Source organism: Falco rusticolus, chromosome 6 (assembly GCF_015220075.1).
Source record: "Falco rusticolus isolate bFalRus1 chromosome 6, bFalRus1.pri, whole genome shotgun sequence".
NCBI classification, from domain to species: Eukaryota; Metazoa; Chordata; class Aves; order Falconiformes; family Falconidae; genus Falco; species Falco rusticolus.
The window spans coordinates 78,386,187-78,401,181 of NC_051192.1; the positions used below are offsets into that span (position 1 = coordinate 78,386,187).

Below are 14,995 nucleotides of genomic sequence, written 5' to 3' on the forward strand. Positions count from 1 at the left end.
AGAGATTCTTGAGGCTATAAGGGCTTGATGCCTACTACCAAAAGAATGCTTGGCAAGGGAGGTAAGGTTTTCTGAAACGTCAGCTGCTTGGCTCATTGACTAATTAGGAGGGTACAGCATCACAGAAAATGTTATGCTATGGTATTCTTCCAAGAAAATTCTGCTTCCTTTTTTCAAGCTATATGTAATGAATTTGGTGGTTCTACAAAGTTATTTTTAGAAATCTGAGAAGTAATGCTTATTTATTGCTACATATTTGGACATTAAAATGTTCTGTTACTCTGAAAATCATTGAAATAGAGTTTGTATATTGCCTTACAGCTAACGTAGTCATATATCTTTGCTTCTTGCAAGTATAGTTACTTTTTGTAGGCAGGCTTGTACATTAGCGGAAATAACGGCCCTCATGCTTTTTTATATATAGAGAGAGGAGAGAATAATGAACAAAAATTTAAAATGTTTCTGGGCTTGAAAATGCTGACATGAAAAATAAGATTAATATGTAAGAGGCTAAATAGATAGATTTTACATATGTTTAATTAGGGTTTGTATTTTATTGTGGCTCTATACTCATGTTGTACCTAACAATGCAGGACTGTGGTTTATGCAGAAGTGGAAGAAATCTGGTTCTTTATTGCAATTGACATGTCGAGACCATTCAGATCCACGACAAACATTCTTATACAAACTTAGTAAAAAAGCAGGTAAGCTTTGTTAATACTTCTCTTTTAAAGGCCGCTGTATATAAATGTGAATAGGAAAGGTAAAAAAAAATATGTTTCCAACAAGCTCCTGTTTCAGTTTATTTAAGAGTTACTTTGGCTTCAGTCCCATATTCTTCAACTAAACTTCAACTGTTTGTAAACCATTTCTGTTGCGGAGGTGGACCATTGCTTTGAGACTTTCCTTCCTGAGTGGAATTTCTGAGTGCAGCCACTACACTGATAGATCTGTGTATCTATATCAGCTTCCTCTTGAACCACTGAAGCTAGTGATTTCAGTGTGATAAGTCAATTACATTAATTTAGAATTACCTGTTTATGTATCTGTCTTATCTAGTTTATAAATTTAAAATTCTGCTTTAAATTTTGCTGACTTGTCTTTTGTTACCTCAGTAAGATTATCAGGGAAAACAAAAACTCACTTTGATAAAGGAAGGAGAAGTTGTATTTAGCATAACAGCTAAAAAACAGATTAGATTACTCATATCAATCATACAGTTTTCTCTGGTTTCAATATTCTTATTTCAGCTGTTGGCTGAGAGCCGGTTTTGCTAGTGAATAATGTGCCAGGTGGGGGTGGTTACCATTACGCATTGTAAAGTTACTGAGAATGGATCTGACAGGTATTTCTGCATGGGTGTCAGCCAAGCAATTGTGGAGCCAGAGATGCTCAGAGTGTTTTGTGAAAAATGCAGGCACGTTTCTCCATCGAAATATTTGTAGTTGTCACAGCTGAAATTCTGTTGAGAGCAAAGCAGTACCAAGATACGGGCAGGAAAAGACTGACCTCTAGCTCTTGAGATGTTCAAATATAAAACTTAGAAGACTTGGAAGAAGCAGAAAAGAATAATGAGCGAGGAGAAAAATCATGGATAAGATATGAGTGTTGATCAAAAACTGATTTTTAGAAGAATGTGGGATTCCCCCCCCTTCAAAATCTACTATCACAAAGTGATTTTGTTGCTGATAAGGTAATATTTAAGGCTGAACTGCTATTTAGAGGAGAGCAACTGAAGTCCTCTCAGTCTAGCTTTGCAGTCATTTGAAAATAAATGTTTGATCCTAAACAGAAGTTATGAGCTTCTGAGAAGTTACACAGTGGATGCTGAGCCTGTGAGACCTATGTTATAGACATAATCATTTGGCTTTAAAGAATGTGGTGTTCCTGGGTTTTATGTGTGTATATCTCAGCACGTCTAGAGACACTGCTATTTGAGTGTCTGGAATATCTGTTCCGGAAATAACAACATACTTTCTTGACAGACCTCTATATGACAGGCTTTCTGAAAGACCTGAATAGCATTGTCTGAAGACTCACAATGTGTTTCAGACTTTGCTCTCCATAAACTGTAGAGGGAGCCTAAAAGTTTTAGTGCTCAGTTTCCCCTTTCTAACTCCTTACTGAAGAGATAGAAAGAGCTGCAAGCTGGGCCACAGCCTCATACACCATCTTGTTTCCAGGTCTTTCAGTGAGCTTGGTGTGAGAGAGAAGGAAAGTTTGGGGGAGAAGGAGAGAGAAAGAGATGAAAGTTTGATAATTTTGTTTAAGGAGAAAAGGAAGCAAGCTTTACACTTCCCTAAAAGAGAAGAAAGAAAGTTTTCCTTTAAGGGGTGAGCTAATATATGTATGTACACTGGAGGTGTTGGTGTCTTTAGCTCTTGATATCTGTTTCTGTCCTGCCATACCTTGCTCATTCGATGGGCGTACAGTATTGGCTGTGCTTGACTCTCAAACACCAGATGAGAGGAGTTTGGGATTCCCCCGACTATATGGTTTCTCTTTTCAGATTTTAGATTCAGAGAATTTGCATAGTGTTCTCTACAGGGATTCCAAACATAGGTGATCCCAGAAATCGCTTTTCTCTAGGCTACATGCAAGAGACTGACAACACTGTTGAGGAGTATAGCCCTGAATTTTCAACTTCTGTTGATTTTTGTAATTTTATAGGAAAATAAGAGTCTAACATGAAGAAACATCTGTTGCTAATCAATGTGGTGCCTTCTTCAGATGTTGGCTTTGCAGCTGGGAAAATCCCCAAGGCAGCAAAATGTGCTGCTATTTCAACTCCTCTGTGATCTAGTTGGTTTCCAGATCATCCCTAAAACTGACTGTGGATCCAGCAGGTTATGTTTTGAGGGTCTGGGTCTTGGCCGCAGTGTTATATGGTGGTTTGTGACACTAGTTCTCAAATCTGCCAGAGAACATACCTGTTAAACATACCCTGTTAAACACATCATCTTGTTACTTAACCCCAAAATGGATGAAGTTCCTGATTTCTCTTGGTCATTGTGGGTGAAAGTACAGTTGACTATGTCCTCTTCCACCCTTCCAAAGAAGCTCCACTAAGCACTGATGCGTAGTGCTATTCAGAAATGAGACTTTTGCTCGTATCTGTTCTCTGTTCTGAATCCTGGAATAGGGATTCAGAATAAAATATCAGAATAAAAATATCATGAACATCAGAAGTGTTGCAGTCATGAACACATTTCTAATAACTCCTTTTTGGTGCTGCTCTTATCATAGCAACACATCTAGAAGGATCTTTGACAAACATTTTTACCAGTCTTGCTTTTTCTTCCAAGTTTGGGACCAGGCTGGGCTTCATGGCTGGATGGTCACCTCAGGCTCTTGAATCTCATAGTCAGAAGCAGCACCAGCTACCTTCTCTGCCACTCTCAAAATTTTTGGACTTTTTATCTTCCCAGAAATCTCTCTCAAAAGAAGCTGTTTGGAGAGGGGGTTTAATGCTTTAATGCTGGGGGCTTATAAAATACTCTGTCAGGAGAAGCAAACTTTATATGTAACTGCAAAAAGAAGAATTCTGAGTCTGATGAGCATATGCAGAGTCTCACCTAACAATAGTTTAAGACTTTAAAAGAACCTTTGCAACTGAAAAATGATAAAAATATCATGAATAAATCCCTCCCATCTATATCATGGAGCTCTTCCTTTGTACAGTGTAACTGGGTCTGTCATTACTTGCTGAAGGAATGGTGACCCAGAACTTGCTCTTCTCAGTTTAAGTTCTCTACCTCAGTTTTTCTGTACTGTAAAAATCTGATAAGATTTTTTTTAAAGCAGCCAGTAAAAAACATAGGTTTTCCTAACAGTTACAGTTGTTACAGTGCTGCTATTTGTATATTATAGTTCATCCTTTGATAGGAGTGAATGGTAATTATTCAGTTCTAAAACAAAAGCTGAAACTGTTACATATATGTGGTCTGTACTCAAGCCGTAGATGCTTATTATCATTAGTTGTGATCTGATTATTTTTGGTTTCTTTTAAAATAGCTGGTACCAACTTGAGTTTGTTATTTGCCAGAAAACTTGGTGTAAATTGGCTAATGTGTTATGTTGTACCTGGGAAGTGTAACTATATGCAGGAATAGTGATTCATCTGAGTGACAAAAGTTGCATTACAACAAGTTGCTGTTGCTGTCATTAATGTTGTCAGTGTCCTCTAAATTAAAAGGGAATGCGTTCACCGCAACATAGGTATCTATGATTTAGAATGGGTTCATTGGATCGTTCTTTCAGAGGTACACCCAGGTAAGAGTGTTGTTTGCAGAATTTCCTCAGATCTAGTATTGGAGCCACAGTAGCTCTCATTTAGCAAGTGAACACTGAGAGCACTGAAGTTTCATTTTCAATTAATTTGTCAAGGCAGAATAGCATGTAACTTATTTTAACAATTCTCTATCTGTTTCTGGTGTATAAATAGGAATTGACTCTTAAAATTGTAAATGCCTTTTGAAATGGTTGATTCATTAAATTATAGCAAATGACAAGTAATGATGGTTAACTAAGTGTCTGCTTTTCTAACTCTTTCTATAGCATTGTATTGGTTCATCTGTTAACTAGTTCTGCTTTTATGCACTTAATAGAGTGTTACAGTTGTAGAATGTTTTTTTAAAAGTACAGTACAACTCTTTCGTTGCCCAGCTATTGAGCTTGTTAAAGCAGAATGAGTGACTTTAAAAAGTCAGCTTGTCAAAGCAAACTTAAGCACACATATATTACCTTCAGGTTTCAGAATTATGAAAACATAAGAATTTTTCAGGCCATTTATGCTATGAGAATAAATCTTTATTTCAGAGAATACTAGCAGGTAGTGGGAAGAAACTGAAACGTAAATATTTGGCAATTCTAATTGGATTGTTGTTTTTATTAAAAAAATATAGATGTTTTCATTCTGGACTTGATGATTCAAAATTCTAGGAAGTTAGAAGTATTTTCTCTTTTGAAATTATCATTGCTAATAACTGCTAAGGAGCAAAATCTGACCTTACTTGCTTATAAGGAAAAAAAGGCAATAGGATTATTTATTCAGAATGAAAAAAAAAGAGTTAAAGTGTATGCTGTTTCTTGAATTGTAAGTTACTTTAAGCACTGGTCACTGTATGTTAGCAGTTGAGGTATTTGTGCCATCTTTTATCCAGTGAAAAAAATCAGTTTCATGATGTTGCTTCTTCATAATGATAATGGTTAGAATTATGTTCTTTGACAATAATCTCCTTGAAATCTGCTTGTCATGTCTTCAGCAGCTACAACCTGTCTGGTAATTTCTGGAGATCTTGGAAATTATTATTAATTTCGTACTGTGATGAGAAATTACACCAGGTTGCCAGCTATGAGAACATGTGTTCAATACAAACACAGTTGTAGTTGCACAGATGAAAAAATACATGAGAATTTCTGCATTATATGTAAATAGTGTTTTGTGTTGTTGTATTATGGATTCAATGAAAAGTAAGGGTTTCATTTTTTTTTATTTACTTAAGATTTTTAGACACAAAAATAAAAATTAGGTAGTTTTCGATTTTTCTGATTGCTTGGCTTTAAGGTGTTAGCATGGTCTATGCACTTAGCAGAAATTACTACTTTTTGTAACTGAACAGTTGACATTTGCCATAAAACTTATTAGGCAGACCAGTCCTTAAAGGGATAACTGGGAATGAGTTAAGTATTATTTGAAACCAGTGAGTTGTGCAGCATGATTCAGTGACAAGTTCTGGAATTTACACAGCTTCTGATCTCTGTTTTCACTTAGTCTATTGGTATACTTAAGTATTTTCTACAAGCAATAACTGCACCTTCATGTTTACTTTCTAACATCAAATGTAAAAATCAGCTAGCTTATGAAATGCCAACTGATTTTTTTGTCTGAATCACTAAAATAATAATGATCAGAAGTTTTTTCTTTTAAGGAAGGATATGCATTTGATCAATATATTCAAACACATAATTGATTCCATTTGGAGCACATTGTAATTTTTGTCTGCAGTAGTAGAAAGGCAGTAGCTCCAGTGAAAAAGAAGATGCTTTCAGGTGTAGCTTGAGCACTGTCCCAAGCACTTCTCCCAGCTTCTCTAATTCAGTTTGTTTTGTGCAGGGTAAACAAGCAAAGCTCTTCTATTTTTTCCTTCTTCAGTTAGAATATTTTGCTTCTTACCTTATTTACATTTTATACTTGGCTAGTTACATTCTTCATAAAAATTAAAATATTCCGGGGAGTCCAGGAAAATAAAGTGTAAATTCTTGATTTGTAGCTATTGCCACCCAACAAATTGCACTTTCTTGTTTGTGGTACTTAAGATAGTAATTTTTATGAGTTCAGAGACCCTGCCTTATACATTAAGGAGTTAGCATTGAGAAAACGGTTTCATTTATGTGTAAGCTTTTTTTGATGATCTCATTGTCTAAGAAAAGTGTCCATGACATGTAACATTTGGCTTTAGTTTGGTTTCAAACAAGACTTCCGTGTGTGAATGCTTGTTTAGAATGCCAGTACACTGGTCAGTACAAGTATTAAAAACAAGGAATCCAGTTCCATTAGTTGGGCTTTGCCTGCAGAAACTTTAACTTGTCAGTCACCTGAAACAACATTAACTGAAGACTGTGGAAGTAGATCCCAATTTGATAGAAATTGTGGTTGAAGATTTGCATTAAAGGACTTGGCAAGTAGACTGACTCGAAACTTAGGACATTCTCCTATAAAGAACAATTAATGTGTTTCAAAATAATGACTTGCTGAGACAGGTGTCCATAAAGCAAACCTCAAAACGCTGTTTTCTGTCCCAGCTATGAATTGTTTGCTCACTGGCAGGAGCTCTTCCTGCAACAAACTTTGGACCTGCAAGTTTTTCTACCTCAGCTTTAGTTCTGCACTTTTTTAAAGTTCCATTTCTCGGCTGTAGAATATGCCCACATTAGCACTCAGGAACGCATTGAGAAGCGCATCTTTTCATGACCCCTGTTTACTTCAGAACACAATGAATGAGCTTTAGCAGCCTACGCATGTTGCATCCACAGGTCTAGACTAGAGCTAGTCCAAAGTAAACTCTCCTGAAAATGGGCATTATGATGGATGAGGGATTCCTAATACCAGCGGGTTTGCTTTAGTTCTGTTCCTCTTACGCCACGGAGTTCACAAATGTGAATGCACAGCCATAGTCTCTTCCAGGATGTTTTTGTGCTTACGTAGGTAGGCTTAGATTCATGTCTTAGTACTTCCATAGATCTTGATCAGTGGAATTCTGATGTGCTTATTTATTGCCTTATTTCCCCCCCCCCCTTTAAAAATGTTTTTTTCTAATTTTTCTAATCTCAGAAGTGAGGAAAAAAACTTCTCTTTTGGTTTTCATTTACATCCATGTTAACAGCAGATCAGCAGTGAAATAAGCATGGCTGACATTTTTTCTTCTTTGAGATACCTATTATGTACAGGATGTCAGCTTAGCTTACTTGATGCCGTTTGGCTTTGTGGAGTGAAAAAGCATTTCAGCTCTTGGCTTGAGGGGAGTGCCTGTTTACAACTCATGATGAGGATGAGACTAGAACTGAAATAGCACCCCTGTTGGTAGCGTGGCATGGAGACTAACCTAATCGGTTCTGCTACGAGGAAGGACTTCCCAGCTCTCAGTAGCTCTATTCCATCAATATTGGAAGAATCTCTTCGGTTTTATAGCATCTGGAGGGAAGTTCTTTAAAGTAAAATCTTCAAGGCAGAGTTTTAGGGGACGTGAAACTCGTGAGTTGACATAAATCTAGCTCCCTAATCAGTCTTCTTGTGGGACTGAAGCTGTAAGCCTGAGCTTCCTTGCATCTGTATTGTGGCATCTTGAGACGTCAGTTGGCTCAGGATCTCAACGCTTGAATTTTTGGGGCACGATTCTAGTTGTGATGTGTTAACTTCACAAAGCAGCGTGGAAGACCAACTGCAGGAGATGACAGCCTTCCAGGGCGCAATTTTTGAAGTCCCTATTTCCAGACTGCATTTATGGCAAAGCTTCCAGATCCCTATTTTCAAAGAAGTATATAAATGGACAGAATTGTAGAAGACGTTGGGAGTATCATACCTGGAAAAAACTGAGACGTTTCCTTCAAGTCAATGCAACCGGGTATGACCCTGAGCGACCTGATCTAACATCGGAGTTGGCCTTGCTTTGCGCAAGTGGGTAGGTAGGATCAAATGATCGCCAAAGGCAACCACTTAATTTGGTACAGTTTAGCACTGTGCACTTCCATATTGGAGGTCATTTTATGCCTCTGTCCTGAGTAGTCCCAGAGCCTGTCTGGAAACCAGAAAGCATGCTGTTGAACACCAAGCAGTTCCTTCTCATTGACAAATGGTTTGAGTTATTTTATGCTGTAGAAATCCAAGGGGTTGCTAGGCTCTGTATATTTATATACACCATTATGGTGCCTCTCTTTCTCATCCATACAGTCATATGTGGTCTATATATATATATCACATGAACCGTGTCAGAATAAACAACTTCCAGACTTCAGACATGGGCTTTTTCCTTCAAAATAGGCACAAAGAGCCATCCGAAGAAAAATCATCCAATAATAGTTAAACAATAAAACTCATGCTTATGAAATACCCTGTATGCCTTCTTTGTTTCCACTGAAGAGTTCCCTCAAACACTTTCATAATGAAAGATTCCTGATATTTATTATGCCTAAAATGAAGAGAAGCCCAAGGTGTTATTTTTATGAACCAGAATATAAAGCATAAAAATGAGTCACTGTGACCAGAAGGGGATGCCTAGTATATTAGACTGTAATGTCCTAATCCTGTGGTTTTGGTTTTGGTTTTTTTGTTGGGGGGGGGGGGGGGGGGGGGGGGTGTAGGGATTGTATTATATCATGTGAGGATGAAGAGAGTTTAGATGTTGATTGATGTAGACTGATGTTCCTCTAAAGATTCCCCAGGATGCCTCTTCCTTCTTTAGGTTGATTAAAAGATCTAGGCGATCCACATAGAATCATAAAATAGTTTGCATTGAAAGGGATCTTTAAAGGTCATCTGGGCTTCTTTGCACATTTTACATGAATGCTAATGGATATTTCTCTAGGGAAAGCACATATCAAAAAAACTTAATACAAGATAGACAGACTCCCGAGGAATTCACAGAACTATTTATTACAGACTAGCCTGCAGATAATTCCTATTCTTGATTTATTCCAAATGCATTCTTTCCAACTCAGTACAAAGTTTTGGAACTGGCATCTACATCTTTGTGTAAGATGCTGCAGTCATTTTTCATCAGATACCAAATGAAAGAACACTGATTTAGTTGATCCTTTGAGACAGTGTGTGTTTTGCAGTGGGCACAGGCAAAAAATCCAAACAAACCCAAACAGATTCCTTATTTGAAGAGTACTGGAACCAGGATCTGATTTGGATGCATTTTCTGTATGTTTTCATAGATTTACAGAATTACTTTTTTTTAGTCTTCTGTGAAATCTGGGAAGATACATTTACTTCTTCAAATGCTGAAGTTGTTCAGCATTGTTTCTGTAACTTGACTTGGTTTGGAGATGTAGTCTTCATCATATGGTGTGTACAAAATACTCAGAATTAGGAAACCTGAAAAAAGGAGATTTTCACTTCAGGCTCTACTGATGGCTTTAAGAACAGATATGTATTAATACTTAGTATATTGTCCTGGCAGTACAGCTTCTGAAAAGCAGATACTGTCTTTTTCCTACACAATCAGACCTCTTTTTTTAATAAAAGTTTGATTTGTGGAGGTTGACACAGAAAATGCTTGCTGCAGATTCCAAGAAGCAACTTGAAGAATGACTTTAGTTGCAGTACTTCTATAATTCTCAGACTGGACTAGAAACATTTTGTAAGTTAAAAGCTGACAGTTACGGGATCTGACCGTTATTCTCTGGAAATTAAAAGTCAGGCTAATAGCACCAGTGCAAAACTCATTAGCACTGGTGCAGATAGAGTTGGATCAAATCTGCCAATGATAAGATGTAAGCACTTTCCAGTCGAGCTTACCTTTACATATGCCTAAACTGTTTAAGTGTTTTCTGGTTTTGCCTAACAGTTGCCTTTGTATTTAACTGTAGATGGCTATGATATTCATAAGGGGCTGTTCTAAGGCAAAGGCAACCTGTTTTCCTAAAATGCTCCATTGTATTTGGCTTAAAGCAGAAGGACAGCAGCAGAAATCTGCTAAAGCTTTTCACAGAAAACACAGCAAATGTCTTAAGGACTGTAACTCCGTCATCGTCATTACTGGGGGTTCCTACCTTTGCATCGTTGTACTATGAAGTGCTTGTCCAAGAAGTCGGAAGTCTGGGTTTAAATATAAAGGTTTAATTACATGTGGGGAGTCGTACTGGGTGGGCCTCACACCTGTGCTCAGGCTGGCCAAACCTTACAGTGAGGCAGTGCAGAGAGGCACCTACACTAGGTGGCCTGTATCCACTACTTGTTGATGCTAGGAGTTAACCCTGAAGCTGCTATGCTGTTGACTGAAACATCAGTGAAGATGAGGCACCACCTGTCTTTAAGGTTTCTTTAAGCAGCATGGAGGCTTTACTCCCTTCTGTCCACCCAACCAGAAGCTGAGTACTTCATTCCTAAGAAACGAGATGAAGGTTTGAACCATAACCTGTTTAAATGGAAAACATCACAACTGGGCCATGCCCATATGTATTAAAATACATACAGAGGAAAGGCCAGTACCCAACATCTCATTATTCCGTAGCTCTACCTATTGTAATTGATTTTACTGCCTTTTTGTGCAAGATCTGACAATAAATTGGTACCAAATTTCAGTTGTAAGCCGTTTCGTTATTCTGTGGTAATTGTCGAAGGATTCGTTCTAATAGATAACTTTTTCTCTTTTTCCTGTAGGTCTTCATTACTTCAAAAACATTGTGTTAGTAGGATCTCTGCAGGATCGTTATGTTCCTTATCACTCCGCTCGCATTGAGATGTGTAAAACAGCTTTAAAGGATAAACAATCAGGTAAAAAATATCCTGCAAAATAAACAGGCCACTCAGCTTAAATCTTATAGGTCTCAGATTCATCCCATTTAATTCTGGGTGCTTAGCTGAGGCACCTCTGTTATGTGTTTTGACACTCTGGGTTTACTTTATAGTAACGGTGAGAGAAAATCCATGTGGGAGTTAATTGCTTTCTGGATCTGTCCTGTTCTGTTACATGCAGAAGGAGATGAGACTGAATAAATTTCTAGCCGATAGGCTTTTCTGAAAGTTACGTGGATGAACACAGCCCCTGATGTGTTACTTCATGAATAAGGAGGACAAATTGCTTTGATTTTTTGAGGACATCAAGTTGTAGCATTATAGTGTGTGGGCTGTATTTAGTTGAGGCATAGTACTAGCACTGAAAGAAGAAGTGGTTTTCCCATTTTCAGTGATGGCTGGTTGTTGTGTTTACAGTTAAGCACAATTGCATTCTAGCATTATATATTGACAAATAACCTGTATGTAATGTAATAAATTAATACTGATGAGCATGTTTTCACTATAAATATACAAATAATAAAATGCATAGCTTAAAATTATTTCCCAAAACTTCTGGGGAAATTAAATTTCCTCTATATTCTGTCCTTAAGGGAACAACAGCGTAACACATACCGTTACCTCTCATGTTCTGGAATGTATTCGTTTTGTGTTAAGTCCAAGGAACTGTTATTTGTTTCTGGTGATTCGGACAGTACAACTTTTCTTTTCCTCTACAGGACCAATTTATGCTGAAATGATCCAGAACCTGCTTCTGCCAGTTCTTCAAAATAAGGATTGTAATTTGGTTCGTTATAATGTAATTAATGCATTACCCAATACAGCAGATTCTCTTATAGGGAGAGCTGCACATATTGCAGTTCTTGATTCAGAAATATTTTTAGAAAAATTCTTTCTTGTTGCTGCCCTAAAATACTTTCAGTAGAGAAAAACATTGTAAGAGACTTGGTTATTACCTCATTAACAGAAGAATTAAATAGTGTGTGGTATTAAAGTATAGCTGCAGCTGTATTTTAAGAGATATTTATACTTTTTATATGGAAGATAATTTATATCATCCACACTAGGGCTTTTTAACATCAACTTTACTTTCTAGGTAATGTGGCTGTGCAATATTTTTTTTTTATTTTGTTCTTTTTACTTTTCTATTACTTTTTTCTTAATTTTGGGTACCTAATTATTTGGAGATTAAAGCACAGTGCATACTTCTGGTTGTTTTATTATTGGCTCTTAGACTACAGAAGTGAATGTTACTTTGCTATATTTTACAAGAGGCTTTAGATGCCAAAATAAATAGGATTTTCAAATTCTGATAAGGTCTTACACATCCAGTTGTTGTATTTTAGCACTGTAGGAAATTTAACTGGAAACACAATGAGCTGCTAAAATACTGGATTTTTGAAAATGAGTGTATCTGTGGGTCTCGCAAAGACCATTACCGAATTATCTGTTCAGATATCACTACAGCTTAACAGTTTTCTACAAATTCATTATCATCATTGTTAAATGTGTTATGCCTGTGGGAATATATTTTCTACTGATCTCAAAAACATGTTAGTTTACATATTCAATTTTATTACTGGAACTTTAGTTTTCAGAAGCAAATGGCAACTAAGGATTTTTGAATGTTTAATAATAGCTGCCTTCAAATAATTGGGGTTTTGCAAACTATATTAAAATTGCTCCTTACTCTCTCAGTTCTTCAGATGAACATGGACAGTTTTACATGAACTTCCTTGTATGTACGTAAAATAAGTAGATGTTATAAATTTCTGCAATACTTTTATGAATTTAAGCAATTTTTAAATATTGTTAAAATGTTTTATTGACTACAAAGTATTGTAAATATAAATCAATACATCTTCAAATGGGACAATATTGTAAACTTGTTTAGTGATCCAGATGTTTTTGATATACAGGAATGTTAAAGGTCTATTGACTTTCTACTGGTGCTGAATAGCATTAAGTTTGGTTTCTCCTTTCTTCCCTTTTCTGTTTCAAACAATAATTCACTAAAGGTGAGGGGAAGAGTTACATGTGCATTCACTAATTGTACACTAATTGTAATGAACATTTTTTGAAAAATATAAATTTGTTGTATAATGCATGTTTATTTTTAGCATTGTGTTATTGCATCTGGTGTTAATAAAATGAACAAATGACTCTAATGGAAACAATTAAAGAAACAGAGATGTTCTGCTAATTACCAAAATTCTGGGGAGGCTTTTTTGTATATAATTGATAATTTTGTATTATTTGAAATTAATATAGCAATAATAGTTTATAATGAAGTGATTTTGCATTTGATATGGTTTGTTGTATAATACAGTCTGTAATTGTTTTTTCTCTGTAGCCTACAAGATGCTCAAATGAGCATCTATAGTTTGGCAATGTACACACTTAAAAGTATTTTATTGGAGTTGTGTTAGGCAAGTCCTTATGACACAAAAATATCCTAAATACATTCCCACTGTAACAATGTCTACTTCTATTAATCATTTTGTATCATGATGGTGCTACTAAGTTCTGAATATTTAAATTATGTTCTGACATCTCATCCGTCTCATGTAACAGTATTATAGTAGTTGGCTAGTGGCTAAATTTTGAATATCAATTTAGGGAGCTATATCTACAGATTTTTCCTTGATTCATGATGAGGAAGTTAAACAGCTCAGTACGTGAGTATTTAGATGTTTCTGACACTGTTGAAAAATGTCTGTCTTCCTGCATCTCTCTGGAAATCTGAAAGTGTAAAGCATGCTTTTGTGATTAGCAAAGCAGAAATAGCCTGGCAAAAATATCCAGGTGTGGTTTTTTTGTTGATTTGGTTTTGTTTGGTTTTGTTGTTGTTTTTTTTTTTTTCTTAAACCGTAGATCTCATCATTTAAGGAGGCTTGAATTTGGTTTGTTCTTTGAGGTGCAGGAAATCATGTCATATTTGCATGTAAGTTTATCAAGGAACAAGGAGAATTAAGATAACGGTAAATTCATTTTCCCTCCCCTTATTTGTATTGCCCAGTGCAGTCCCTTTGTGGTCTGGTAGCCCTCGCAGTACTGTAGCTTTTGTGGGGCTGTTTGACATCTCAAAGTCCCGAAAGAATGTGCTGTAAGACAGTAGTGCGTAGCATGATGACCCCAACATGTCCTTGAACATAAAGTTCATGTTTGCACTTAACAGACTGCATGGTATGCTTGCAGTTGCTTTCTGCACAACACATGCAATCTTGGATGTTTTGGACAACTGTGTACATGTTGCATAGCAAACTCTCCCTACTCCTGAGTATTTCTACCTTCTTTTCACAAGACAGAAATAGGGACTCTTGTGTACATAATGGTGTCATCTGATGCAGTTTCACCCCTCTTTGAAACAGGGCTTCATCTTCTTGTAGTTGGTAGTGACCTCTCCTTTATGCAGGTATTCTACAGCAGCTTGAAAGAGAATTACGCTGCTTACAGAATGAGATGAAAATTAAGGTCTAAACATTTCTTTAGAAAGCTGCTAGCCTTTTGTTTCCTGAAGGCAGTAGGCTTGCTACTGTTACCTCACAAAGCTCTCCGCAATGTTAGTAGGAGGTCACCACATAAAATGAGATAGTGTCTGAAATTTTGTTTGAATCTTCCATTAAAATTAAACTTTCTGATCCCTGTAGATCTAGAGATTGCTATTAACTTGGAAAAAGAGCTCATGTCCTACTGTGGAAATCGCCAGGATTGCAGCAGAACCAAGAGATTTTACGTTGATGGAAAACTTACTCTGTAACCACAAAACACCCTGCGTTCCACGCCCATCGTGCAGCCCTGGCTGGGTGTGCTGGTCAGATAACCAAGGTTCTTGACGTGGTCAGAGAGAGGAGGAGGCATCTAGGCACAATGGGCAGGCTTGCGGGCTGGGGCAGTGCTGGCTGCAGTACATCCCATGGCCAGCTTATGTTCGACTCCTGTGAATTGACCTGCTGGATTGTGCTAGCTCCAAGG

At 36.9% G+C, this 14,995-nt stretch overlaps 1 protein-coding gene across 3 annotated transcripts in view; it reads left to right on the forward strand.

Moving 5' to 3' along the window:
• The window catches only part of FAM135A (family with sequence similarity 135 member A), a 94,284-nt gene extending 80,783 nt beyond the window's left edge, over nucleotides 1-13,501 (forward strand). For 2 of the 3 annotated variants that reach the window (XM_037393173.1, XM_037393174.1), the window contains 3 exons: nucleotides 594-704; nucleotides 10,886-10,999; nucleotides 11,740-13,499. In XM_037393173.1, the coding sequence (XP_037249070.1) occupies nucleotides 594-704; nucleotides 10,886-10,999; nucleotides 11,740-11,945 (431 nt within the window). In that variant the 3' untranslated portion in view covers nucleotides 11,946-13,499. Of the gene's footprint in view, nucleotides 1-593; nucleotides 705-10,885; nucleotides 11,000-11,739 lie in introns of all 3 variants that reach the window. The other variant, XM_037393176.1, reaches the window with a different exon arrangement.
• Nucleotides 13,502-14,995: the final 1,494 nt, after the last annotated feature.